The sequence below is a fragment of the Oncorhynchus tshawytscha genome, linkage group LG09, assembly GCF_018296145.1.
Source record: "Oncorhynchus tshawytscha isolate Ot180627B linkage group LG09, Otsh_v2.0, whole genome shotgun sequence".
NCBI lineage: Eukaryota > Metazoa > Chordata > Actinopteri > Salmoniformes > Salmonidae > Oncorhynchus > Oncorhynchus tshawytscha.
The window spans coordinates 34,617,123-34,644,798 of record NC_056437.1 but is presented as its reverse complement, the minus strand read 5'-3'; the positions used below and the strand labels follow the sequence as shown (position 1 = coordinate 34,644,798).

Genomic DNA, 27,676 nt, shown 5'->3' with positions numbered 1-27,676 from the left:
ATCTTTCTCTCTCTCTCTCTGTATCTATCACTCTTCCTCTCCTCTCCTCTTTCTCTCTCTCTGTATCCATCACTCTTCCTCTCTTCATCTCTCTCTCTCTCTGTATCCATCACTCTTCCTCTCTTCATCTTTCTCTCTCTCTGTATCATCACTCCTCCTCTCCTCTCATCTTTCTCTCTCTCTGTATCTATCACTCTTCCTCTCTGCTCATCTTTCTCTCTCTCTCTCTGTATCTATCACTCTTCCTCTCCTCTCATCTTTCTCTCTCTCTCTCTGTATCTATCACTCTTCCTCTCCTCTTTCTCTCTCTCTCTCTGTATCTATCACTCTTCCTCTCCTCTCATCTTTCTCTGTCTCTGTATCCATCACTCTTCCTCTCCTCTCATCTTTCTCTCTCTCTGTATCATCACTCTTCCTCTCCTCTTTCTCTCTCTCTCTCATCTATCACTCTTCCTCTCCTCTCCTCTGTATCTCTCTTCTCTCTCTCTCTCTCTCTCTGTATCTATCACTCTTCCTCTCCTCTCTTTCTCTCTTCTCTCCTCTCTCTCTCTCTCTGTATCTATCACTCTTCCTCTCCTCTCTCTTTCTCTCTCTCTCTCTGTATCTATCACTCTTCCTCTCCTCTCCTCTTTCTCTCTCTCTGTATCTATCACTCTTCCTCTCCTCTTTCTCTCTCTCTCTGTATCTATCACTCTTCCTCTCCTCTCCTCTTTCTCTCTCTCTGTATCATCACTCTTCCTCTCCTCTTTCTCTCTCTCTCTCTGTATCTATCACTCTTCCTCTCCTCTCCTCTTTCTCTCTCTCTCTCTCTGTATCTATCACTCTTCCTCTCCTCTCCTCTTTCTCTCTCTCTCTCTCTGTATCTATCACTCTTCCTCTCCTCTCCTCTTTCTCTCTCTCTCTCTCTGTATCTATCACTCTTCCTCTCCTCTCCTCTTTCTCTCTCTCTCTCTCTGTATCTATCACTCTTCCTCTCCTCTCCTCTTTCTCTCTCTCTGTATCTATCACTCTTCCTCTCCTCTCCTCTTTCTCTCTCTCTATCATCACTCTTCCTCTCCTCTTTCTCTCTCTCTCTCTGTATCATCACTCTTCCTCTCCTCTTTCTCTCTCTCTCTCTCTCTATCTATCACTCTTCCTCTCCTCTCCTCTTTCTCTCTCTCTCTCTCTCTCTCTCTGTATCTATCACTCTTCCTCTCCTCTCCTCTTTCTCTCTCTCTCTCTGTATCTATCACTCTTCCTCTCCTCTCCTCTTTCTCTCTCTCTGTATCTATCACTCTTCCTCTCTTCTTCTTTCTCTGTCTCTGTATCATCACTCTTCCTCCCTCTTTCTCTTTCTCTCTCTCTGTATCTATCACTCTTCCTCTCCTCTCATCTTTCTCTGTCTCTGTATCCATCACTCTTCCTCTCCTCTCATCTTTCTCTGTCTCTGTATCATCACTCTTCCTCTCCTCTTTCTCTCTCTCTCTCTGTATCATCACTCTTCCTCTCCTCTTTCTCTCTCTCTCTCTGTATCCATCACTCTTCCTCTCCTCTCATCTTTCTCTCTCTCTGTATCATCACACTCTTCCTCTCCTCTTTCTCTCTCTCTCTCTATCTATCACTCTTCCTCTCCTCTCCTCTTTCTCTCTCTCTCTCTCTGTATCTATCACTCTTCCTCTCCTCTCCTCTTTCTCTCTCTCTCTCTCTCTATCTATCACTCTTCCTCTCCTCTCTCTCTCTCTCTGTATCATCACTCTTCCTCTCCTCTCTCTCTTTCTCTCTCTCTGTATCTATCACTCTTCCTCCTCTTTCTCTCTCTCTCTCTCTCTGTATCTATCACTCTTCCTCTCATCTTTCTCTGTCTCTGTATCATCACTCTTCCTCTCCTCTTTCTCTTTCTCTCTCTCTGTATCTATCACTCTTCCTCTCCTCATCTTTCTCTCTCTCTCTCTGTATCATCACTCTTCCTCCTCCTCATCTCTCTCTCTCTCTCTGTATCTATCACTCTTCCTCTCCTCATCTCTCTCTCTCTCTCTCTGTATCTATCACTCTTCCTCTCCTCTCATCTTTCTCTCTCTATATATCTATCACTCTTCCTCTCCTCATCTTTCTCTCTCTATATATCTATCACTCTTCCTCTCCTCTCATCTTTCTCTCTCTCTGTATCCATCACTCTTCCTCTCATCTCATGCCCTTTCCTCTGCTGTCCTGTTTCTTTGTGCAGCTCAGTGTTGCTCAGTGTAAGAAATAAATTGAACATAATTGTAGGATTCTGCCTCTCTGCATTCCATTTGCTGTTTGTCAGTGTGCCAGACATAGCTACATAGGTTTATTCTAATTAGCACAATCACGCATAGTTGGCTTTGATTTATAGTTAGCTTGATTATCAGGCATATTTCATTCTGAATGACTACAGTTTGAATAGCTGCTTGCTTTTTCTGTACTGCTATATTCCTGTGTGTTTTTCTCTATTTTCTTTTTCGCATGTACCTCAAAGCAAAAAGGAAAACAAATGCTGTGTTTGTTATTAAAAGAAGAGAGGGTGTATCAATTGCGGTACAATTAAATTAGTCCTCCATTGAAATTGATAAAGAAAAAGGAAGAAACTGTGCTTGTGCTTCCTCTTTTCTCTCTCTTTGACAGCCCCTACTGCCCTGACATAAAATAGGCCTTTTCAGAGACTCTCACACAATTCCCTGGCTGGTCTGGGACTGGGATGTCATCATTAACACAGCCCTGTGAAGGCTTCCATACAGTTCAAACCATCCATTTGATCCCTGATCGGATATGACTGCTATTGTGATGTATTATTTACCACAGTCCAATGGAATGGGTAGGAGGGAAGGAAAAGAGTTAGAAGAAATCAGGGAGGGAAGGTGGGAGTGAGGTAAGGTGTGGTTATTTTTTCCACTGCACTTGAGACTGTGTCTGCTTCCCATTGGGACATTAACATCCATTTAATTGAGGGATACAGGGGAGAAGGGCTTTTGTCCGTGATGAGGCTGCCGTCAACTAATGGGGTGTGAGCCCCGGGTGAAGTAACACTCCCCCTAAAGAGGGCAGGCGTCAGAGTTGCTGGGAGGGTGATGGTAAGGGAGAGAACACTGTAGGCTACATCAAACAATCTACAGAGCCACAGCTATGGAATTTACAGCAATAGAGCCACAACCGCTGTATAGAGGGGTTGGTTGTTTAGCAACAAACCGACGTGTGCGCAAGTAAGCATTTCACAGTAAAGTCTACACTTCACAGTGAAGTCTACACGTGTAGTATTGAGCACGTGACAAATACAAATTTGGTTTGATTGAGTTTAAGAAAGATCTAGATGAAACGAGCCACCTAGGATTCCTCACATGGCAGTTTCTTGTGATTGTTGCTAGCTATCTGGCCATCCAGAATCACAACAACACACAGACTTCAGGTCCAGTTAAGCGTGACCATCATTTTCATGACATTGTCAGCTAGGGCCACCATTGTTCCTGTTCCCAAGAAAGCTAAGGTAACTGAGCTAAACGACTACCGCCCCGTAGCACTCACATCCGTCATCATGAAGTGCTTTGAGAGACTAGTCAAGGACCATATCACCTCCACCCTACCTGACACCCTTGACCCACTCCAATTTGCTTACCGCCCAAATAGGTCCACAGACGATGCAATCTCAACCACACTGCACACTGCCCTAACCCATCTGGACAAGAGGAATACCTATGTGAGAATGCTGTTCATCGACTACAGCTCGGCATTCAACACCATAGTACCCTCCAAGCTCGTCATCAAGCTCTCCTCTTTCAGACCCTGGGTCTCGACTCCGCCCTGTGCAACTGGGTACTGGACTTCCTGACGGGCCGCCCCAGGTGGTGAGGGTAGGCAACAACATCTTCCTCCCCGCTGATCCTCAACACTGGGGCCCCACAAGGGTGCGTTCTGAGCCCTCTCCTGTACTCCCTGTTCACCCACGACTGCGTGGCCATGCACGCCTCCAACTCAAATCAAGTTTGCGGACGACACAACAGTGGTAGGCTTGATTACCAACAACGACGAGACGGCCTACAGGGAGGAGGTGAGGGCCCTCGGAGTGTGGTGTCAGGAAAATAACCTCACACTCAACGTCAACAAAACTAAGGAGATGATTGTGGACTTCAGGAAACAGCAGAGGGAACACCCCCCATCCACATCGATGGAACAGTAGTGGAGAGGGTAGCAAGTTTTAAGTTCCTCGGCATACACATCACAGACAAACTGAATTGGTCCACTCACACAGACAGCATCGTGAGGAAGGCGCAGCAGCGCCTCTTCAACCTCAGGAGGCTGAAGAAATTCGGCTTGTCACCAAAAGCACTCACAAACTTCTACAGATGCACAATCGAGAGCATCCTGGCGGGCTGTATCACCGCCTGGTATGGCAACTGCACCGCCCTCAACCGTAAGGCTCTCCAGAGGGTAGTGAGGTCTGCACAACGCATCACCGGGGGCAAACTACCTGCCCTCCAGGACACCTACACCACCCGATGCTACAGGAAGGCCATAAAGATCATCAAGGACATCAACCACCCGAGCCACTGCCTGTTCACCCCGCTGCTTTCCTCTGCTGTCCTGTTTCTTTGTGCAGCTCAGTGTTTGCTCAGTGTAAAACATCCAGAAGGCGAGGTCAGTACAGGTGCATCAAAGCTGGGACCGAGAGACTGAAAAACAGCTTCTATCTCAAGGCCATCAGACTGTTAAACAGCCACCACTAACATTGAGTGGCTACTGCCAACACACTGTCAGTGACACTGACTCTACTCCAGCCACTTTAATCATGGGAATTGATGGAAATGATGTAAATATATCACTAGCCACTTTAAACAATGCTACCTTATATAATGTTACTTACCCTACATTGTTCATCTCATATTCTCATATGCATACGTTGATACTGTACTCTATATCATCGACTGCATCCTTATGTAATACATGTATCACTAGCCACTTTAACTATGCCACTTGGTTTACATACTTATCCCATATGTATATACTGTACAGATATCATCTACTGTATCTTGCCTATGCTGTTGTACCATCACTCATTCATATATCCTTATGTACATATTCTTTATCCCCTTACACTGTGTATGACAGTAGTTTTTTTTTGAGTTTAATGAATTGTTAGTTAGATTACTTGCTCGTTATTACTGCATTGTCGGAACTAGAATCACAAGCATTTCACTACACTCGATTAACATCTGCTAACCATGTGTATGTGACAAATAAAATTTGATTTGATTTGATTTTAACCAATCTATGGTGCCTATGATACAGCTGTTCTCTCTGAGCCTTTGTGTGAGGGTTAGGGTGGAGTTGGCTTAGATTATTGACAACATGTAAACCATATTTTGTCTCCATGGTTTATTGAAAACAAATACATTTGTACAATGAGAACTTGTTGTTTCTGAAATAACTACATAGTTACAGTTGGTTGGTTAGCTCGTGTAACCGGTGTGAAATGGCTAGCTAGTTAGCGGTGGTGCGCGCTAGTAGCGTTTCAATCAGTGACGTCACTCGCTCGGAGACCTTGAAGTAGTTGTTCCCCTTTCTCTACAAGGGCCGCAGCTTTTGTGGCGCGATGGGTAACGATGCTTCGAGGGTATCTGTTGTCTATGTGTGCAGAGGGTCCCTGGTTCGAGGCGAGGAGAGGGACAGAAGCTATACTGTTACACCAGCTTGCAGCTTTGCCAAATTAGCATAGACGTGACATCCGTCAAAACACCTCAAAACAAGACAGTATCAAGAATAAGATAGAAATCCATATAAATGGTCAAATCTGACCATAACTCTATCCTCCTGATTCCTGCTTACAAGCAAAAACACACAGGAAGTACCAGTGATGCACTCAATACGGAAGTGGTCCGAGGAAGCGGATGCTAAGCTAAAGAACTGTTTAGGACGTGTACTCAGAGCAGGCGCTGACCAGCTGGCAAGTATCTTCACTGTCATTTTCAACCTCTCCCTGACCCAGTTTATAATATCGACATGTTTCAAGCAAACCACCATAGTCCCTGTCCCCAAGAACACCAAGGTAAAATGCTTTGAAAGGCTGGTCATGGCTCACATCCTCCCAGACACCCTGGACTTGAGCTATCTGGCCACCCAGAATCACAACAACATACATAATTTGCGTGACATTGTCAGCTAACCAGTCTATAGTGCCTGTGATATAGCTGTTCTCTCTGAGCCTTTGTGTGAGGATTAGGGCTTTGGAGGTGGTGATGTGACTAGATTTTTGTGAGTTTAGTGGTTCTTTACTGTTTTATTCAGTGTATTCTATGGTATTTTCCAATGGCAGTGCAAATGTGATGTGAAGTGTGTGTGACAGATGGGCGTTTTGATCACAATCATATTGTCTTGATTGGCCAATATATAATGTGAGGATGCTATTTTATTACTCCTTATGGATAAATGAGAAGTTATATATTATATCCTCCAAAAAAGTAGGTCAGTTTCTTAATGCTTTTTAGTATAGATGTGATTATGCGTTATAAGAAATGTAGCTCTTGATCTAGTAAAAACTGTAATTGATTGAATAAAGACTGCAGGGGCTGCAATGCTTCCTGTTTTTATGAGGAGGCTGATGACTGACATTTTTTTTGAAGAAAAATATGTTTCTAAAATAGCAGCTGAAGTTAGCTCTATGAAACTCTACAATGTGGCCCATAGCCATCTTTTCCACAGCCTTACGTAACAGCCATTCAATAGGTTTCTATAGCTCTGGCATCTGCATAAAGACATCATGTCTCCTGTGGGATGCTGCTGCTTTATAACACACATTTCTTGCCAATGCTGCTTCTGCCATCCACCCACAACAACAGATATTATGGAAATGTTTTCAGGATATGCATCTCTCCAATGAGATTGGGACTTCTCAGGGGGAATCCAATACTTTATTTCCACATCTAAAAAAATACTTGATCAGACATTGCCCCGAGTTTTACGGCACCTTCAGCCAATTTAAATCAAATAAGATGTCATATGCCACCTGATTTCGTAAACAACAGGTGTAGACGAGATGTGAAATGCTTACTTATGGATCATTTTCCCAACAATGCAGAGTTACAGAATAAAAATAGAAATCGTGACACGAGGAATAAATACACAGTTAAAAATGAATCAAAATTAGTAAAAATAACATGACTATATACAGGGAGTACGTGTACTGAGTCGATGTGCAGGGGTAGAGGTAGCTATGTACATAATACAGTGCCTTCAGGAGGTATTCATACCCCTTGACTTATTCTACATTTTGTTGCATCACAGCCTGAATTAAACAATTATTGAAGTAATTTTTTTCTCAACCATCTACACACAATACCCAATAATGACGTTATTGCAAATGTATTGAAAATGAAATAGAGAAATAGCTCATTTACATAAGCATTCACACCCCTGAGTCAATACTTTGTAGAAGAACCTTTGGCAGCAATGTACCAGCAACAGTGTGTGAAAACCTTGTGAAGACTTACAGAAAATGTTTGACCTCTGTCATTGCCAACAAAGGGTATATAACAAAGTATTGAGATAAGTATTTGGTCAATAACAAAAGTTTATTTTACACCATAATTTGCAAATAAATTCATAAAAAATCCTACAATGTGATTTTCTGGATGTCTTTTTCTCATTTTGTCTGTCATAGGTACACTTCAACTATGATGGAAATTACAGGCCTCATCTTTTTAAGTGGGAGAACTTGCACAATTGGTGGCTGACTAAATACTTTTTTGCCCCACTGTATATAAAAATAAGCAAAATTAAAAAAGCTGTTTTTGCTTTGTCATTATGGGGTATCGTGGGTAGATTGATGAGGGGAAAAACGATGTAATCTATTGTAGAATAAGGTTGATTTTCCTGTAACAAAATGGAATAATGTCCTTGTTCTGCCACGACTCTGAGAAGCGTAATATATTAGTTTTTCCGGTCCCATTGATAGGATAGTCTCGAACGGAGCTCATCCAGTTTATTCTCCAGTGAATGCACGTTCGCCAATAGAACAGAGGGCAATGGTAGTGTATTTACTCGCTAACGTAGTCTCGTCAGGGTGCTGACTCGCCTGCCTTGGTTTCTCCACCGCTTCCTCTTTCGAGTCCCGGGGATTAGGGCCTGGTCCGGAGTAAGCAGAACATCCAGAGCTGCTGACTCGTTGATGTAAAAATGTTAGTCCAAATCGAGGTTAGTGATCGCTGTTCTGATGTCCAGAAGTTGTTTTCTGTCATAGGAAATGATGGTGGAGACATTATGTACATAACAATTCACATCAGCGGAAAAATACACAAGATAGCAGAATTGGACAAGAGCCCGAAAAACGGCTGCTATCCACTGCAGCGCCATCTTATCCAGTTGCTGAGGTGGTTGAGTTCCTGACCTTGTATTTCAATTGTTTATAATCATATTTTTGTACACTAAAGGCCTGTTAACTCCGAGAAGGTACTGAATATCGGTTCTGTGATTTGCTGTGAAGTGAACAAACCCATGCTTCAGCATTAGGGGATAGAGACAGTATCGAGAGCAACAAGAGCCACCCACCAAGGAGGCCATGTTTGTCCTTCACCCATTCCAATGCACACATACAGTGGCGTCCATTGGGGTTCCAGGTGGGGCAGCAGGTGGTGGTATGTGGCCCTGACAGGAAGACAGCTGCCTGAGTGTTAGGCCAGAGTGGACCCAGGCCAGGAAAACTGGGACTACAACTCTGGAATGCAGCTCTGGATACAATCCTGAATTGGGCCTCTGTTCCTCTGTCAGTGGCTCTGCCCTCCTGCTGTCCTGTCCTGTAGAGCTATTGATTTAGGAAAAGGATAGGGCAACATGTATAGGCAGGCTCTGAGAGGCCACTCCACATGCCTGACTGGGTTTACACATGCATGCACACATGTAGACACACACACACATACACACATCTTTGTCAGTGGTAAATACAGGCAGTTAGAATGCAGGGATGTTAGAACGTCCGTCTCCCCACAGCGTTGTTGGCCGGCGGAGCAGGCTCTCACAGGGACCCACAACAATGGGCTCTGTCATGCATGTGGTCTGCTGACTCTGGTCACTCTGGCTGGGGGTGGCTCTGCTCTGTGCTTTGAACTTGACTTTTTGCCCACTCTACCAACGCCCCCACCTGGTTCTGGCTCTCACTCTCTGCTGAGGAGAGGGACTGACCGGGGGAAAACAATGAGGAAAAAATCAAAAGAGAGAGTGTGTGTGTGTGTGTGTGTGTGTGTGTGTGTGTGAGAGCAGGAAGTTTGCCTCAGTTCATTCAGCCAGGATAAATTGTAAGGCTGACTTCAGATTACCGCTGTGATTTTTGATTAAACATGTCACCACATTTAAAAATATATATTTAACCCTTTTTTTAACAGCTAAGTTGACTGAGAACACATTTTCATTAACAACCTGGGGAATAGTTACAGGGGAGAGGAATGAGCCAATTATAAGCTGGGGATGATTAGGTGACCATGATGGTATGAGGGCCAGATTGGGAATTTAGCCAGGACACCAGGGTTAACAGCCCTACAATAAGTGCCATATGATCTTTAGTGACCACAGAGAGTCAGGACACCCGTTTAACGTCCCAATCCAAAAGTCGGCACCCTACACAGGGCAACTGCCTGGGGATATTTGTTTTAGACCAGAGGAAAGAGTGCCTCCTACTAAACCTCCGAAACCACTTCCAGCAGCATCTGGTCTCCCATCTAAGGACTGACCAGGACCAACCCTGCTTAGCTTCAGAAGCACACCAGCAGTGGGACGCAGGGTGGTATGCGGCTGGCTACAGTAAACAATGCTTTTTCATACTTTTTTATTTGAGGCACGAATATAGTGGATTCCTTATGACAATGACAGGCCATTTAGTGTTACCCCTTCTGACTTACCCAGAATGGGAAAGTTAGTTTTCCCCTTTTGGGGGAGAATATGGGAAACTCCACTCCGCTCGATCTATAGGAACCCTACTATAGGAAGCCCTACTGCTAAACTAGGCCTGGAAACCCAATTTACAGATTAGCATTCCAATAAGCACCCCCCATCAACATGATTTGGGATAGGGTAATTACTCTAGAACAGGATCTAAGGGGAGAGGCTATATCAAATTAATGACAGATTACATTTCTCAACTGTCAACCATCCTATGTCATAACATGTTGACTTCTCCAGTTATTATTAGATGAGGACAATAAACATTTACAAACACACCCATTTTCTGAGGTGAATTTTAGGATTTTGCCTCCATGTTTCCATGCCTGGCTGTCTGGTGTCAAGGGAACCTGAAGAACATTCTAATGTCCTCTTCATAAGTGCTTTGTGAATGTCATGGCCTTCCTTGGGCCTGGCTGTCCTCAACATAAAATTGACACTCCGTCCACTTGTCAGGTCATTAATCTCCTCCCCCCCTTATCCCTCATCTCCTCTCCATCTTGTATTCTTGCAGCGTGGGCCCTTGGTGCAGGGCATTGTCAGATATTCAGGGTGGATTGTCTGACACGACACACACAGTTGCACACAATCCTCTGTCTCTACTAAGCGACTGTACCCCAGTAAAGATCAATGAGGAGATGGATGTATAATTCAACACATTCATTTAGGGGACGGCGGCATTTGTGGGACCGTTTTGGCAGAGTGAAAGGATTGTTCGGAAAATGATGAAGTTACAATATAGAGTACCAGGGAAGAAAAACAACTGATTAAAACACAGCGAGAGAGAAGAGAGTAGGGACCCCTCCCAGCTGGTTCCGTGTGTGTGTGTGTATGTGTGTGTCAGCTACAGGGCAATATCCAGGCCTCATTCAGCCTCTCTCAGTGTAAAGTGATGTTTGTGGAAGCGCGTGTGTTTGTGCATGTGATGTTACTCAGGGTAAAGTGATGTTTTCAGAGATGTGTGTGACTAAGCTAATGGGCTCAGAGCGACACGGAGAGATGTCAAGGATGACACTTACTATGATCGCTAGCTACACTGCTACATCACTGAATGCTGATGAGCCCAGGGTCGAGCTAGCTAAGTGGAGGGTCAGTGCTAAAAGGAAGATGGAGCGAGAGAGAGAGAGAGAGCATAGCTGCTGTGCTTTGGGTCGCTGTCATCCCTCTCAGTATGCAAAACAATAACAGTTTACATAAAACAGCACCCACGCGTTGGTCCAGTTATATAGCAAACTAATCGCATCTGCATAGTATGTATATCAGTTAGGCTGCAGCGGGTATGTATTCACTTCACCCAGAGTCCTCTATACAGGCAAGGCTTTAGATTGTCAAGTGTCTGGGTTGTTTGTGTCAAGGGTATGCATAGAGCACTAATGGGAAACGTCTCTCTTTATGTAGTGTTGTGGTGTCTCTCTTCTCATGTGTGTTTTGTCCAAAATTGTATTTTTTATTTTTAAACCCAGCCCCAGTCCCCGCAGGAGGCCTTTTGCTTTTTAGTAGGCCTTCATTGTAAATAATAATTTGTTCTTAACTGGCTTGCCTTGTTAAATAAACCAAATGTAAAAAAATGTAATGGTCTGGTCTTTATACTGCTGTTCCAACAGCGATGAGTGTTGAGGATGTGGGCAGTTCCACGATAACGGATTACGCTTTGACTCAGTTTTCTTAACTTTAAAATGTATGCCAAACGAAAATATTTTATTTAACATTTTAACAAACCATACAACTCTATGCTCAAGGACTAGTTGTAACAATGTACACAAACATTTACAAAAAACAATTTTGTGGAAGAACTTTACGGTAGAATCTCATGTTTTTGTGCGACCATGTTTTCAAAAAACTCTGTTCCAAATTAAATTTTAAAGATTGAGTTATAGAACTACAGTAAATGAAGTGGATTAACACCCGGTAACGGAATTACATCATGGGTTGGGTCCCTGATCTGTACTACATAGAAATGCATAATTATGGATAGGAATTTAATTATCCTCGTGTTTCACAAGTTTGGACATCACAGCGCAGCACAGACGAGTACAGCAGAGTAGGGTAGAGTTCAGGAGAGTACAATACAGCATAGTATGGTAGAGCAGAATTCAGGACAGTGTAGTAGAGTGCAGAATTACCATTTTTTTTCGCGTTTTAATGACTTAATTCATAAATAAATTTGTTATTAGTAAAATCCCTATAATTAATTGGTAGGTCTACCAATACTTGTTACTTTTGTTAACTTTCATTATCCTTCCTCCTCATCGGGGACAGACATTTGGAAATATCTTTAAAAGTGCTACACACAGGAGTTTTTGAATTTTTGCATTGTAATTTCAGAATGTCCATATAATATGGCATTCGGAAAGCATTCAGACCCCTTCCACATTTTGTTACATTGCAGCCTTATTCTAAAATGTATTAAATTGTTTTTCTGCCCCCATCAAACCACACACAATAACCCATGACAAAGTGAAAACAGGTTTTTAGAAATGTTTGCGAATGTGGAAAAAGTCAAGGGGTGAAATACTTTCCGAGTGCACTGTATCTGGCGCTAATAGTGGAACAATAGTGTTTCACAGTATTACTTACCCGCCAGTGTTGTGATTGGCTGTGATATTCGCATATTGATTTCTCCCGCCGCAGCGGCATCTGTTGTCAAACTGGGATAGCTGTTTTTGTGGCTGTGTTATCTAGTGGAAATAGTTCTGTCATTTCTTGGTTGATAAATTCTACACTTGTACGCTCAATTTCAGTTTCTGTGAGAAAACTAGCACTAAATAGTGTATGGAATCATTGTCCCATCTAAAAAGCTGTGAAATATATTTTAAAAATATTGCATTTACAGCTGTTTGAAGCTGGTGGGACAAAACCGAAAGTTACCAGGGAATTAGCGATTTCCACTAGATAACACAGTGGAAAGTCAGAACAGCTTTCGCAGTTTGTCAACAGATTCCGCTCTGGCGGGAGAAATCAGAAGGGGAATATCACAGTGAAACACAATCATTCCACTATTAGCACAAGTTATATTATGGATATTTCTGAAATTACAAAAAAAATCCTGTGTAGCACCTTCAAAGATATGTGGGTTTTTGGTAACGGAATTACAAGCAATATTTCTTAAACTTATAGAAGGTTAACTATTTCTACAAAACGAAATATAAGAATTGGTATTAGTTGGCAGGGGTCTTTACGTCAACATTATTGTGTTTTGATGTATTTCTGATACATTTTACAACTATTCGGGCAGATGTTTCCTAAGACATATTTTCCATCTGTTTATCCAGAAATCAAAACATTTACTTATGCATACTTTTTAAGATTGAAGGTCATTAAAAAAAATAGATATCTATGCCTTCATTTCCTAAAAATATAGACTCGTAACTTTAATTTAACACCCAATTTGATATGTTCTTATGAACTTCACATGTTGGTGCTCATGGATCATTTTGGATGGAAATGCCCATGTGTACTTTCACAAGCTCCAAATGAAAATACTGTATTGTGATACCCTTATTGGAAGGAGGATTCTAAACCACCGATTGTAGAACTCCCAATTGTGCATACAATGAAATATTATTGGCCTTTTGTGTGTAATCCTGGACTTCCTCGATTTAATTGGAAAAGGTAACCCATGGAACCTCCACCTGAATGTTACTTTATTACTCCATACTCTTAGTCTATTTAGGGCATTTCTGAACCAGGGCTGTAACTGTTATTGCTCTCCAATACAGGCCTTGTGTGTGATATTGGATTGTAGTAGGAAACCAATCAAATAGTCTTTATGACTGAGCCCCAGCCCTGACCGTAGGTCATAGTGGGACCGTGTGCTTTCGTGTTAGTGTGTCTGCGTGCATGCATGGTTTAACACTGCTGTTGTTTTATACCACAAGATTGACCACCCTGGGCGAGTGTTTACTATAGACCTACTTTAGATGCTGAACAGCCAAAGTGATAATGATGACCTCATTTAACAGAGCTTAGGGCGTTGTCTATTTCTTCTCCTTATCATCTCCACCATAATTTACTTTTTGTTTTTACAATTTCATTCTTCAAAGTAACTTCAAATAGAGAAAGTCAATCTCCGGCTTGTTGTGTTGTTTCAGTGCTCTGCGTAGTTATTCATATATATTTACAATCTATTTAAGAAACATATCTGAAAGTGCCAGTGCTGTTAGAACCCAATTTTCTACTAAATTAACTCTGGCTCTAAGCATCGCTTAGCACAACACTACACCGTAGTGGAAAAGGGCTTCTCATTTCTTTCTGTCTCGTCTGTAAGTAAACGTTGCGATCATAATGAGTTCATTATAACGCGTTTGTATCATCAACAGCCGAAGACGCTAAACACAATATCGCTGACAAACACAGAATGTAAAGACTTGATTAATGTTGTCCTCATTAATTGAAATGTAGGTTTTGTTTTATAGATGGAGACAGGGCAACAAATGCGATAGGCTTTATTAAATATTATCTGGAGTTGTTTAAATGGCAAGTGTAAAATGTCATGTGAATACATATATTACTGCTTCCCAGTTAATTAGCTGAATGAAAGGAAGTTATTCTGCTAGTGGAGAAATATTGCTGTTACCTGCCTGTGTGAAGTGAGAGGATGTTACTTGCTTCATTTTTATATGACCAACCTTGAATTTGTACACGAAACTGCACTTGGGGACAGTTAAATGTCTCCTATTGCAGTCGTACGTATTATGATTTTACTTTATATTACATTATGTATTATTTGGAGATTGTGTTGCCTATTGAAACTGATGCAGCCGCAGTAACCTGTAGTTCCATACAGTAAATGACTGCTACTGTTAAGTAGGTATGTATTGTGGGGACCAGGGTTGGGTAGGATACTTTCTAAATGTAATCCGTTACAGTTACTTGTTTTCTGTCCAAAATTGTAATCAGTAACGTAACTTCTGGATTACCCAAACTCAGTAACGTAATCTGATTACATTCAGTTACTTTTAGATGACTTTCCTCTTAAGAGCTCCGGAGTGGCGCATCTCAGTGCAAGAGGCGTCACTACAGTCCCTGCTTCGAATCCAGGCTGTATCATATCTGCCCGCGATTGAGTCCCATAGGGCGACACACAATTGGCCCAGCATTGTCTGGGTTTGGACAGGGTAGGCCGTCATTGTAAATAAGAATGTGTTATGAACTGACTTACCTAGTTAAATAAAATTAAAATAGGCATTAGAAGAAGACAAACATGTATTGCCAATTGAACGACATCTATTGCAGGATAAATCAATGTTAAAGTTTACATAGTTGGCCATATATGGATGTTACATTTTACTCTATGGGTTGGTTATGTAGGCTTCTTCTAACCCATTACTTTCTACTACATATAATAATACGATGAAATGATATATTTACATTAAAAACCAAAGTCGACCAGAATTCCAGTCATTCCAATAAATGTTTATATGGATGTGGAAGTATACATAGGCCAAATTGTTTTACCTAAGCATAACCCAAAAACTAAGGACTTATTAGCCAGCCCTACTCTGTTTAGGATATTGTTGTCATGGATGACTGATTGGGCTCATTGATTCGAGTTGAAAAGTAAATGCTGCGTTCATGGAATGGCGTGAAAAATGAATGCCATATACTGCATTTCAAATCAAATCAAAGCAAATTTTATTTGTCACATACACATGGTTAGCAGATGTTAATGCGAGTGTAGCGAAATGCTTGTGCTTCTAGTTCCGACAATGCAGTAATAACCAACAAGTAATCTAACTAACAATTCCAAAACTACTGTCTTATACACAGTGCAAGGGGATAAAGAATATGTACATAAGGATATATGAATGAGTGATGGTATAGAGCAGCATAGGCAAGATACAGTAGCTGATATCGAGTACAGTATATACATAAGAGATGAGTATGTAAACAAAGTGGCATAGTTAAAGTGGCTAGTGATACATGTATTACATAAGGATGCAGTCGATGATATAGAGTACAGTATATACGTATGCATATGAGATGAATAATGTAGGGTAAGTAACATTATATAAGGTAGCATTGTTTAAAGTGGCTAGTGATATATTTACATCATTTTCTATAGGCCTATTGTTTACCTTTTTGTTGGTGACACGTTGATATCTTGATAATATCTAGCTGTTTAAAGGGAAAATCCTCAGATGAAACAATAACAAATCGGCCGCACCAGCGTCTGTTTTGGTAAAGAGCTGAGGGATGGGCCTAGAGAAATGTAACCACTCTCAGATTAATAGACAGAGCTATGGATGCAAGGACTGACCAACCATGATATCAAAATTATTGTTTTAACCATGCTCTGAGGATGTACAGGTTTGTTTACATTTACAATGTTTTCAAACATGAGAGAACACCAAGCTTATATTTTGGGTTCTCATGGTGTGTGACAGTTAAACTAAGCTCATGAGGCATTTACAAGTTATATTCTTCAAGAATCAATGGATATATATATATATATAAATAAATAAATAAATAAATAAAATTGATGTAGAAACTACAGATAGACTTAAAGGGGAAATCAAAAGTGTGCGAGTTTGAGCATGTGTCCATTAGGCCTATGGATTTTTTAAAAATGATTGAGCAATAAAAGCCTAAATTTTATTCCATAGGCTGGGATCCGAACTATGCAGCTGTTGCAAGAGCGCATTTTTCACTGTATGTTCACAGGTTTCAAAAACAATTGATTGACAGGCAGTTTAAAGTTATTGAATTCAACCATTATTGCGTTCAAATACACATAGATTTGTGAACAGCCATTCACAACAATCACAATCCGTAAGGCGCAAATAGCTAAATGAGAGAGCAGCAATGTGATTCACATCAGTGCACTATGTAGATATCAATAAAAAGTGATGTCCGTATCGCCGAAGACTTCACCGCTGCTGTCATCCTTACCTACACGCGTTTATTCAAATTGGATAATCTTTGGATGCCGACAGCAGTCGCACCATTGGAAGATATAGCTTGGACTGTAGCCTACAAAAGCCTATTTCTGCTCTTTTCCCGCGATCCATCAAACACATTTGGTGTGTCATCATAGTGGTCTCTGACTTTTGTTCAACGTGAGCGAGTCTGACCATATTTAAACTTGCGCCTTTTTTCAATGCTAATTTGAATGTCATTGAGAAAACAGTTTGTTTTGAAAACATCCTTTCTGAATTTAAAAGTAATCCTCGAAGTAATCATCTAGTTTTTCAAAAGTATCTGTAATCTTACTTCAACATTGAGGCCCACGTACCCTTTAAATGTGTCACTGAATGTAAAATAGACATGGCAGGGAGGCAGCTAGGCGCTACACCAGGAGGCTGTGAGACCAGTCAAGATCAAGCAATGAGGGAAAGAACCAGACATTCCCATGCATACATGAATATCATTTTGGTGAGAGAGGAAAAGAGCACAAAGAACATAATATTTAATGGATTTTCTACAGAGCCTACTCTGTACAGTATACCTTCCTCTCACCTCTCATGTGATCAGCAATGCAGCAGAAACACCTTCGTCGTGAACAACATCATCATCATCATCATAATCATTGTTGTTCACTTTTGATTATTGCTTTGGTTATGATCCGATAGTAAAAGGCATGTTGATTTTAACCCAGTATAACAGCACATATCTCCTCCCTCTTTTTCTTACACTCTTAGAAAAAAGTTTACAAAAGGGTTATTTTTGGTTCCAGGTAGAACCCTTTTGCGTTCCATGTAGAACTGTCTGTTGAAAGGGTTGCACATGGAACCCAAAAGGGTTCTACTTGGAACCAAAAGTGTTCTAACTAGAACCAAAAAGGGGTCTTCAAAGTGTTCTCCTATGGGGATGGCCGAATAACCTTTTAAGACCTGGACTAAAGCATCCGCCAACTCCTGGACAGTCTGTGGTGCAACGTGGCGTTGGTGGATGGAGCGAGACATGATGTCCCAGATGTGCTCAATTGGATTCAGGTCTGGGGAACGGGCGGGCCAGTCATCAATGCCTTCCTCTTGCAGGAACTGCTGACACACTCCAGCCACATGAGGTCTAGCATTGTCTTGCATTTGGAGGAACCCAGGGCCAACCGCACCAGCATATGGTCTCACAAGGGGTCTGAGGATCTCATCTCGGTACCTAATGGCAGTCAGGCTACCTCTGGCGAGCACATGGAGGGCTGTGTGGGCCCCCAAAGAAATGCCACCCCACACCATGACTGACCCAGCACCAAACCGGTCATGCTGGAGGATGTTGCAGGCAGCAGAACGTTCTCCACGGCGTCTCCAGACTGTCACGTCTGTCACATGCTCAGTGTGAACCTGCTTTCATCTGTGAAGAGCACAGGGCGCCAGTGGCGAATTTGCCAATCTTGGTGTTCTCTGGCAAATGAAAAACATCCTGCACGGTGTTGGGCTGTAGGCACAACTCCCACCTGTGGACGTCGGGCCCTCATACCACCCTCATGGAGTCTGTTTCTGACCATTTGAGCAGACACATGCACATTTGTGGACTGCTGGAGGTCATTTTGCAGGGCTCTGGCAGTGCTCCTCCTGCTCCTCCTTTCACAAAGGCGGCGGTAGCGGTCCTGCTGCTGGGTTGTTGCCCTCCTACAGCCTCCTCCACGTCTCCTGATGTACTGGCCTGTCTCCTGGTAGCGCCTCCATGCTCTGGACACTACGCTGACAGACACAGCAAACCTTCCTGCCACAGCTCGCATTGATGTGCCATCCTGGATGAGCTGCACTACCTGAGCCACTTGTGTGGGTTGTAGACTCCGCCTCATGCTACCACTAGAGTGAAAGCACCGCCAGCATTGAAAAGTGACCAAAACATCAGCCAGGAAGCATAGGAACTGAGAAGTGGTCTGTGGTCCCCACCTGCAGAACCACTCCTTTATTGGGGGTGTCTTGCTAATTGCCTATAATTTCCACCTGTTGTCTATTCCATTTGCACAACAGCATATGAAATTTATTGTCAGTGTTGCTTCCTAAGTGGACAGTTTGATTTCATAGAAGTGTGATTGACTTGGAGTTACATTGTGTTGTTTAAGTGTTTCCTTTATTTTTTTGAGCAGTGTATATACAGTTGAAGTCGGAAGTTTACATAAACGTAGGTTGGAGTCATTAAAACTTATTTTTCAACCACTACATTCATTTCTCGTTCACAAACTATAGTTTTGGCAAGTCGATTAGGACATCTACTTTGTTTATGACACAAGTAATTTTTCCAACAATTGTTTACAGACAGATTATTTCACTTATAATTCACTGTATCACAATTCCAGTGGGTCAATGTGGAGAAATGTCCTCTGGTCTGATGAAACAAAAATGGAACTGTTTGGCCATAATGACCATTGTTATGTTTGGAGGAAAAAGGGGGAGGCTTGCAAGCCGAAGAACACCATCCCAACCGTGAAGCACGGGTGTGGCAGCATCATGTTGTGGGGGTACTTTGCTGCAGGAGGGACTGGTGCACTTAACAAAATAGATGGCATCATGAGGGGAAAACATTATATGGATATATTGAAGCAACATCTCAAGACATCAGTCAGGAAGTCAAAGCTTGGTCGCAAATGGGTATTCTAAATGGACAATGACCCCAAGCACACTTCCAAAGTTGTGGCAAAATGGCTTAAGGACAACAAAGTCAAGGTATTGGAGTGACCATCACAAAGCCCTGACCTCAGTCCTATATAAAATGTGTGGGCTGAACTGAAAAAGCGTGTGTGAGCAAGGAGGCCTATGAACCTGACTCAGTTACACCAGCTCTGTCAGGAGGAATTGTCCAAAATTCACCCAACTTATTGTGGGAGGCTTGTGGAAGGCTGCCTGAAACGTTTGACCCAAGTTAAACAATGTAAAGGCAATGCTACCAAATACTAATTGAGGGTATGTAAACTTCTGACCCACTGGGAATGTGATGAAAGAAATAAAAGCTGAAATAAATCATTCTCTCTATTATTATTCTGACATTTTACATTCTTAAAATAAAGTGGTGATCACAACTGACCTAAGAGAGGGAATGTTTACGAGGATTAAAGGTCAGGAATTGTGAAAAACTGAGTTTAAATGTATTTTGCTAAGGTGTATGTCAACTTCTGACTTCAACTGTACATACAAATACACATTTCTGTTACACGATTTCTGATGTCCATCCAGTTTGATTTCTATTTGCCATATATTTCACAGAAGTTCTGAACCCTTATACATTTTACAGACACAGTATATTTTACATTTATCTTGTTGTTATTAGTCCCACCCTTCAGCTCCATTCAACCCCTCCCATCTATCTCTTAACACCGATTTATATTTTCCATATATTTTTCAACTGTGCTGTGATTGTTAGTATTGCTATTTGCAGCGTTAGCTCCAGGTAAATGTTGCAATACTTCAGCCATTCCTGGACCTGTGACCAAAAACCAGCTACATATGGACAGTACCAAAAAAAATGATCTAATGAGTCTTCACAGCAGAATCTGCAGAGCTGGGAAGGTTGTATCCCCCATATATATATATATATATATTTTTTTTTTTTAAATTTATTTAGCACAATTTTCTCCAACCAATTTTGGTCGTTAATGCAGGGCCGACAGACAAGGGTCTGAATACTTATGTAATGTGATATTTCAGTTTTTATTTTTATAAAATTTGCAACAATTTTCAAAAACTCCTTTGTCATTATGGGGTATTGTGTGTAGATTGATGAAGAAAAAAATTAGCTTTAATCGATTTTAGAATAATGTTGTAACGTAACAAAATGTGGAAATTGTCAAGGGGTCTGAATACTTTAAGAATGCACTGTGTGTGTGTGTGTATATGTGTGTGTATATATATATGTATATATGAGGTATTCCCACGCATGATAGAGAGACACGTGATCATATACAAATATAAGCAAGGTGTGAAATTATGATGTTTTTGTCAAATAAGTTATCTGTATGGGCTTCAGAATAGCGGGGGTTGCTTTTTCATCTATCGCTCTCTTTTTTTTCTTACCTTCATAAAAAAATGAAGGTGACCGTCCTCATTTTCTCTGCCCCAAACTTGCAAGAACAATTTAATGAAGTCTTCTGCCAGGCATGGAGATTCTTGCTGTCTTTTTTCTCCCTCCGTGTCAGTCAGAAGGGTGAAACACATCAAGTACGCGACTAATGACACTTGTATTAGTGGTGTCATTCCCTCATGCATGTTATACAGTTTTCTGTGATCGCCGCGGCTTGAATGCTAATCACTCATAGGACTTGTTCCAACAACTCCACTTTGTGTGTGTGTGTGTGTGTGTGTGAGTGTGTGTGTGTGTGTCCAGGTGGTAGGAAGGTAGGATGCGCGGCAGCTTTATCAAAGTGGCTGCTGCCAACATACTCACTCAACTCCAGCCACCTTAATAAAAGAAAAATGTAATAAAAGTATCACTAGCCACTTTAACAATGCCACTTCATATAATGTTTACATACCCTACATTACTCATCTCATATGTATTTACTGTACTCTATACCATCTACTGCATCTTGCCATCTTGATGTAATGTATCACTAGCCACTTTAAACAATGCCACTTTTATATGTTTACATACCCTATATTACACATCTCATATGTATATACTGTACTCTATACCATCCACTGCATCTTGCCTATGCCGTTCAGCCATCACTCATTCATATATTTTTTTAATGTACATATTCTTATTCATTCCTTCACACTTGTGTGTATAAGGTAATTGTTATGAAATTATTAAGTTAGATTACTCGTTGGATATTACTGCATTTTTGGAACTAGAAGCACAAGAATTTCACTACACTCACATTAACATCTGCTAACTATGTGTATGTGACAAATAAAATTTGATTTGATTTATCAAAGCCAGTGTGATACAGGGTGATTTGTGTGTTTGTGTGTGTTCGTGTTAGTGGATTGTGTGTGCACAGTTGTCTGTTAGCGTGGGTTGTGTGTTGTGCTTGCCCGGTGTTCTCCTCAGCCTCTCTCTCTCTGTCTGTGTAACCAGTGTGTGATTAAACATAGTGTAATGAATGAGGACAGTCAGGGTCAATCCTTTGTTGTTCTGATTTGAAGCACTGTCTCAGGAAACAGAAGCATATTAAAGAATGTATGTGTTTGTGTGGGTCTGTGAGTGAGAGTAACATGTTTAACTCTGTTTCTAGCTTTCAAACTATCACACATTATATTTAGTATGGTTCAACCTGTCAGTTGCTTCCTTGATATGTACTGGTTGCTGAATAGCAAGCTGATATTCAAGTATGCATTAATAGTGTATTTATGTTTAACGAGTGATCAACCCTTGAACTTACCCCTTTCTCTGGTGTTTGTGTGTGTGTTTCAGACGAGTGCAGTGCTGTGTTCTGGAGGATGTTCTCTCCTGGCAGTCAGCTCTCTGTTGGCCATCATCACCATCTTCCTGCCCAGCGGAGGCTGTGAGAGGAGGATCTGTACACTGGCTGGATACATGCAGATGGCTGCGGGTGAGTACAGAACAGACACACACACACACACCTGTCAACAACAACACACAGACTCTCTATTACCTAGACCAGGGCTGACCAAACTGGGGCCACGACGCTGTTTGGTTTGGCCCGAATCGTACAAGTTTTACACTTGTAACGTAAGTCACCGGCAGTCACTCAATTAGCTCATGTTAGCAAAACATTTTTAGATGGTAGCCAGCTATCAAATCAAATCAAAATCAAATGTATTTATATAGCCCTTCTTACATCAGCTGATATCTCAAAGTGCTGTACAGAAACCCAGCCTAAAACCCCAAACAGCAAGCAATGCAGGCGTAGAAGCACGGTGGCTAGGAAAAACTCCCTAGAAAGGCCAAAACCTAGGAAGAAACCTAGAGAGGAACCAGGCTATGAGGGTTGGCCAGTCCTATTCTGGCTGTGCCGGGTGGAGATTATAACAGAACATGGCCAAGATGTTCAAATGTTCATAAATGACCAGCATGGTCAAATAATAATAATCATAGTAGTTGTCGAGGGTGCAGCAAGTCAGCACCTCAGGAGTAAATGTCAGTTGGCTTTTCATAGCCGATCATTAAGAGTATCTCTACCGCTCCTGCTGTCTCCAGAGAGTTGAAAACAGCAGGTCTGGCACAGGTAGCACGTCCGGTGAACAGGTCAGGGTTCCATAGCCGCAGGCAGAACAGTTGAACCTGGAGCAGCAGCACGGCCAGGTGGACTGGGGACAGCAAGGAGTCATCATGTCAGGTAGTCCTGAGGCATGGTCCTAGGGCTCAGATCCTCCTCCGAGAGAGAAAGAGAGAATTAGAGAGAGCATACTTAAATTCACACAGGACACCGGATAAGACAGGAGAAGTACTTCAGATATAACAGATTGAGCCTAGCCCCCAGACAAATAAACTATTGCAGCATAAATACTGGAGGCTGAGACAGGAGGGGTCAGGAGACACTGTGGCCCCATCCGATGATACCCCTGGACAGGGCCAAACAGGCAGGATATAACCCCACCCACTTGCCAAAGCACACCCCCCACACCACTAGAGGGATATCTCTATCTAAACCTTGTAGTACAAATTACCAACCTGGCACGCACGTGGGCCCTAACCTCCAGGGGGCCCCATAGATTTTTTTTTTTTGTCACTCTCAATCAGATATCATATGAACATGGTATAAGTCATGACAAAATGTGTAGAATTGCAGAAAATCTGCTTTAAAACTGCAAAAGTTTCTCATCACACCGTGGCAAAATGTGTAGAATGGCAGGAAATTAGCTTTAAAACTACGAAACAATGCTTCACCTCATGACAAAATTTGTGGAATTGCTGAAAATGTTCTTTAACTCGGCCCAAAAATGTATCTAACCAAAATCTCTCTTCGGGCCCCGACTAGGCTAGAGGCGCTTTTGCCTGATTAGCTTCCCTCATGTTTCCCTGGAATTTCTGATGCATTTCAGTGATTTACTGCTGCAAATACAAATTGTTACACCTTTCCCATATTCAAGTAATTTGAAACATATTCCAGTTACTAGCCTTATGAAAGTAGAAACTTGGTTGCAGTTTCTGTGCCACGGTTTTTGAATACATCTTTAATACTGGTAATCAGAATCTGTTAGGTATCGAGTTATATAGCTACAATTAGATTTATGGAAGTGTGATTTAATGATTGCTTACTAAACAGATATTGTTTACCTGTTATATTTCTAAATAGATAATGCCTATTTGTTTGGCCAGTGGCCCACCAATCAGATTATATTTTGGCTCACCAAACCTAAATATTTGAGCACCCCTGACCTACACGGTAGATCGCGTTGTCTACTCAACGGCTGATATACAAGTCAAGGTGAATCATAAGAGAGTTATGAATGAAGTCCCTTGGTCCCATAAGTTATTATTTCTCCCATTTCTCTGCTTGGGCGTTCTTTGGTGATCTAGGTAGGTTATATCTTCATCTGTAGAGCAATTCCATAGAATGACGCTGAGACTCTGATTTTTCACTTTAAAAGTATGCCAAACCAAAAACATTGATTGCAAAGTTGAACAGACCATACAACACAACGTCTAACAATTTCCAGTGAAAACTTTACTGAAACACGTTTACTAGAAGAACAGTGCAGATCTACAGTTTGGTAACAGAAAAACAGTCAAATCTCCCTCTGTTTTTTACGAGACCACATTTTTCCAAAGAACTCTGTTAAATATCTACTCCGAGTTAAGATTCAAAGATGTCTGCAGAAAGAATGAATTGTCAGGTATGATATGACACCTAGAGTTTGAAAAAATCTATTTTGGTAATGGAAGTACAGTAAGTGAAATGGATTAACACCTAGTACCAGAATTATTGTAACATATTGACTTCATGGGTCCATAATCTGTGCTAAACAGAAATGCATAAGTATGAATGTCATTCTCTTCAATTTGGTTGGTCCAGACTGGACCAAAATATGTACCACTCATAGATGTATATTTCGCATATTTGGATAGCACAGTACAGAACAGTAGAGCACAGTACATTACAGTAAAGTACAGTGGAGTTCAGTACAGTAAAGTATAGTACATCAAGTAAATTATACTGTACTTTAGTGTGCTCTACTGTACTGTACTAAAGTACACTTTACTGTGCACCTGTTCTCTACTGTTGTTTTCTCTACTGTACTGCACTGCGCTCTACTGTATTGTACTGTTCTGTCCAAATTTTGTAAAACAGACATCTATGATTGGTTCAGATTTGGACTGACCTTCAACCACTTTTCAACGTCCATGGACGTCTGGTGTTGGCTGGTGCTCAGTGGGTGAGAGGGCTGGTTACAGTAAATGGAACGAGAGGGGGTTCATGGGAGAGTTGACATTAACTTGAGAGAGAGAGTGAGTGGTTGTCCAGACTGTTTTCACACTCTTGCTTTGACCACCACGTGACAGAAAGAGAAAGAAAACAGTTATGAGCTGAACATAACAGTATGCCAGTGGAAGAGAGGACAGTAGCAGATGAGCTCCCATTGTAGCCAATACAGTTGCAGTCATTCTGTTGCAGATTGTTTGGTCATTATGTTTCCGATTTGATAACAGAAGGGCACATTTTAATCATTTAATAAATAATAAACTAAATAGATATCAGTAAAAACACTACAACTAATTGGTAGGCCTACCTTTACTTGTTAATTCTGTGATCTTTCATTATCCTCCCTCATGAGGGAGAGAAATAAAGAAATATCTTAAAGATATGTGGGTTTTTGGTAACAAAATGACAAGACACTAGGCAATATTTCTTAAACTTACAGATGGCAAATAATTTCTGCAAAACAAAATGTACATGTTCATATTAGTTGTGCAGGTGTCTGCATTAATGTGATTTGATGCATTTTTAATACCTTTTAGGACTATTTCTGCCAGATGTTTTCTAAGACACCTTTTTCCAGCTGTTTGACCAGAAGTCAACGCCTTTACTTATTCCTAATTTGTAGGATGGAAAAAGGTTTAAAAAAATCTGTATATGACTTAATTTAAAAAAACTATAGACTCTTTGCTTTCATTTGACACCTCCTATGAACTTCACATGTTTGTGCTCATACGTCCTTTTACATGGAAATGTCCTTTAGTGTTCTCTATAGGTATTAATCCAGTACACAGATATTTACAAGCGACACACAGATAAAGCTGCCTATCATCTGAAGTGAAGAGGAGCTCACTTTGTTGCCAAGGCACAACACTCACACAAAACCAAACGGAAGCTGCTGCTCTTCAGGCCTTCAGCGGGCCGTTGCTAGGTTACGGGTTGCGGTGGTGGAGTGAAGTGTTGCTCTGGTGTAGTGATACGAGGAGGGCACCGGGGAGATCTAAAGGTGGCCGTAAAAAGACAATTACTGCCCCTTAACACAGGTCATTGGTTCAGGGGGACTATCAGGACCCTGCTTTTATTCAAATAGGGAAGTAGCATCATAAAACTAAGCTTAAGCGTTGCTGGTGATATGATGCTAGGGTATAATGTGATGTATACACACGACAACAGCCAGGTAAACTAACCAGTCCTAGCTGCTGCCCACCACCCTGGTGCATAGGCCCTCCACACACTGTATCGAGTGTGCACGTGTGTCCGTTCCTGTGTGTTTGTGTGTAGTTATGTGTTTCTCAAAGTGTGAGATGTTTTGATATCTGAAGAGCACAAACTGCTCTCACCAACAACTCTGACACTCCCGCAACACTCCCACGACATCCAGTAAACTATAAAGGATATTCTGTAAAACGAGAGAAGAGAAAGGACTGACTAAGCACTGCTATTATTTCCTATCCTGAAACATATCCAAATCTTGAGAAAAAAGCCCCTGAAACAACAACACACTTTTTCAGACTGGACTTTTCAGACTCATTCTTTGGAAATGCTCCTGGATTTCCTGCCGAAAGCCCTTTTGAAAACCTCCAGGTCTTTTTTAGCCGCACCGTGGAGTTCAGGAAGTTTAGAAATTAACAAGTCTCAGTTTTAGTACTTACTTTCCTCCCTGATTATCTCACTAAGATTAGATATACTTCTAGCTTGAAATGATGAGAAAATGTTTGTTTGCTTTTCCCTTATCATTTACTTAGCCTCAGCACAACAGCATTGATTTTTAGCCAATGAGCCATTGGATTATCGACTAATAGCTTGACGTATAGCCAGGGAAGTGGTATTTAACACAGGCTAATTAGTGGCTATATTCATTAGTCAGGTTAGATTGCAACCTCAATCTATATTGACAAAGTCGAGAGCTTAGTTCCTAGACAGGGCTAACGGTCTGTTAAAAAGGCCTGCCTCCCACCTTTTTGAACTTTTCATACCTCTCCAGCCTCGACATGGGCTGTCCACCCATACTCCAGGCCAGATCTGTGGCAGAGCTTGAAAAGAGTAGGCTATAACAAATTAAGAGAGTCACACACTATAATGTAAGCTTCCAGTAATTTATTGGGTAAACCCACCATTTTGACAAAGAGCCCAGGCAGTAGGAAGCTAGTCTAGGGCAGTCAGCCTCTCTGTGTAATCCTATAGTGTGATATAGCTCTCACTGTCTATGGTATCATTTGTACAATGCATCAGAACAATGCAGAAGCTTTAGTTTCTCTGTTCAGTTTCCAGGTTGTCTCATCTTGATAAACAAGAGTTTTTTTGGATAGAGTACGAAGCCCCAGAACAACTGAGATCGAACTAGTGTTTCTGTTTGTTTTCTCAGGCCTGCTGCACGTGTGTGTGCATGTGTGTAGGATGGAAGAACAATATCAAAAGGCAGCAATGGACAGATAACACTACAGTGGGAACAATGGCTTCATTATGCTGTGCGAATTAACACTGTTTTAAGAAGGC

The 27,676-nt window shown here is 41.5% G+C and overlaps 1 protein-coding gene across 1 annotated transcript in view; it reads left to right on the top strand.

Annotated features, from left to right (window-relative positions):
• Window positions 1-27,676, top strand: part of LOC112257852 (transmembrane protein 211) — a 223,637-nt gene that overhangs the window by 56,473 nt on the left and 139,488 nt on the right. Inside the window, exon 2 of the mRNA XM_024431735.2 lies at window positions 22,213-22,351. Within this exon, the coding sequence (XP_024287503.1) occupies window positions 22,213-22,351 (139 nt within the window). The remainder of the gene's footprint in view (window positions 1-22,212; window positions 22,352-27,676) is intronic.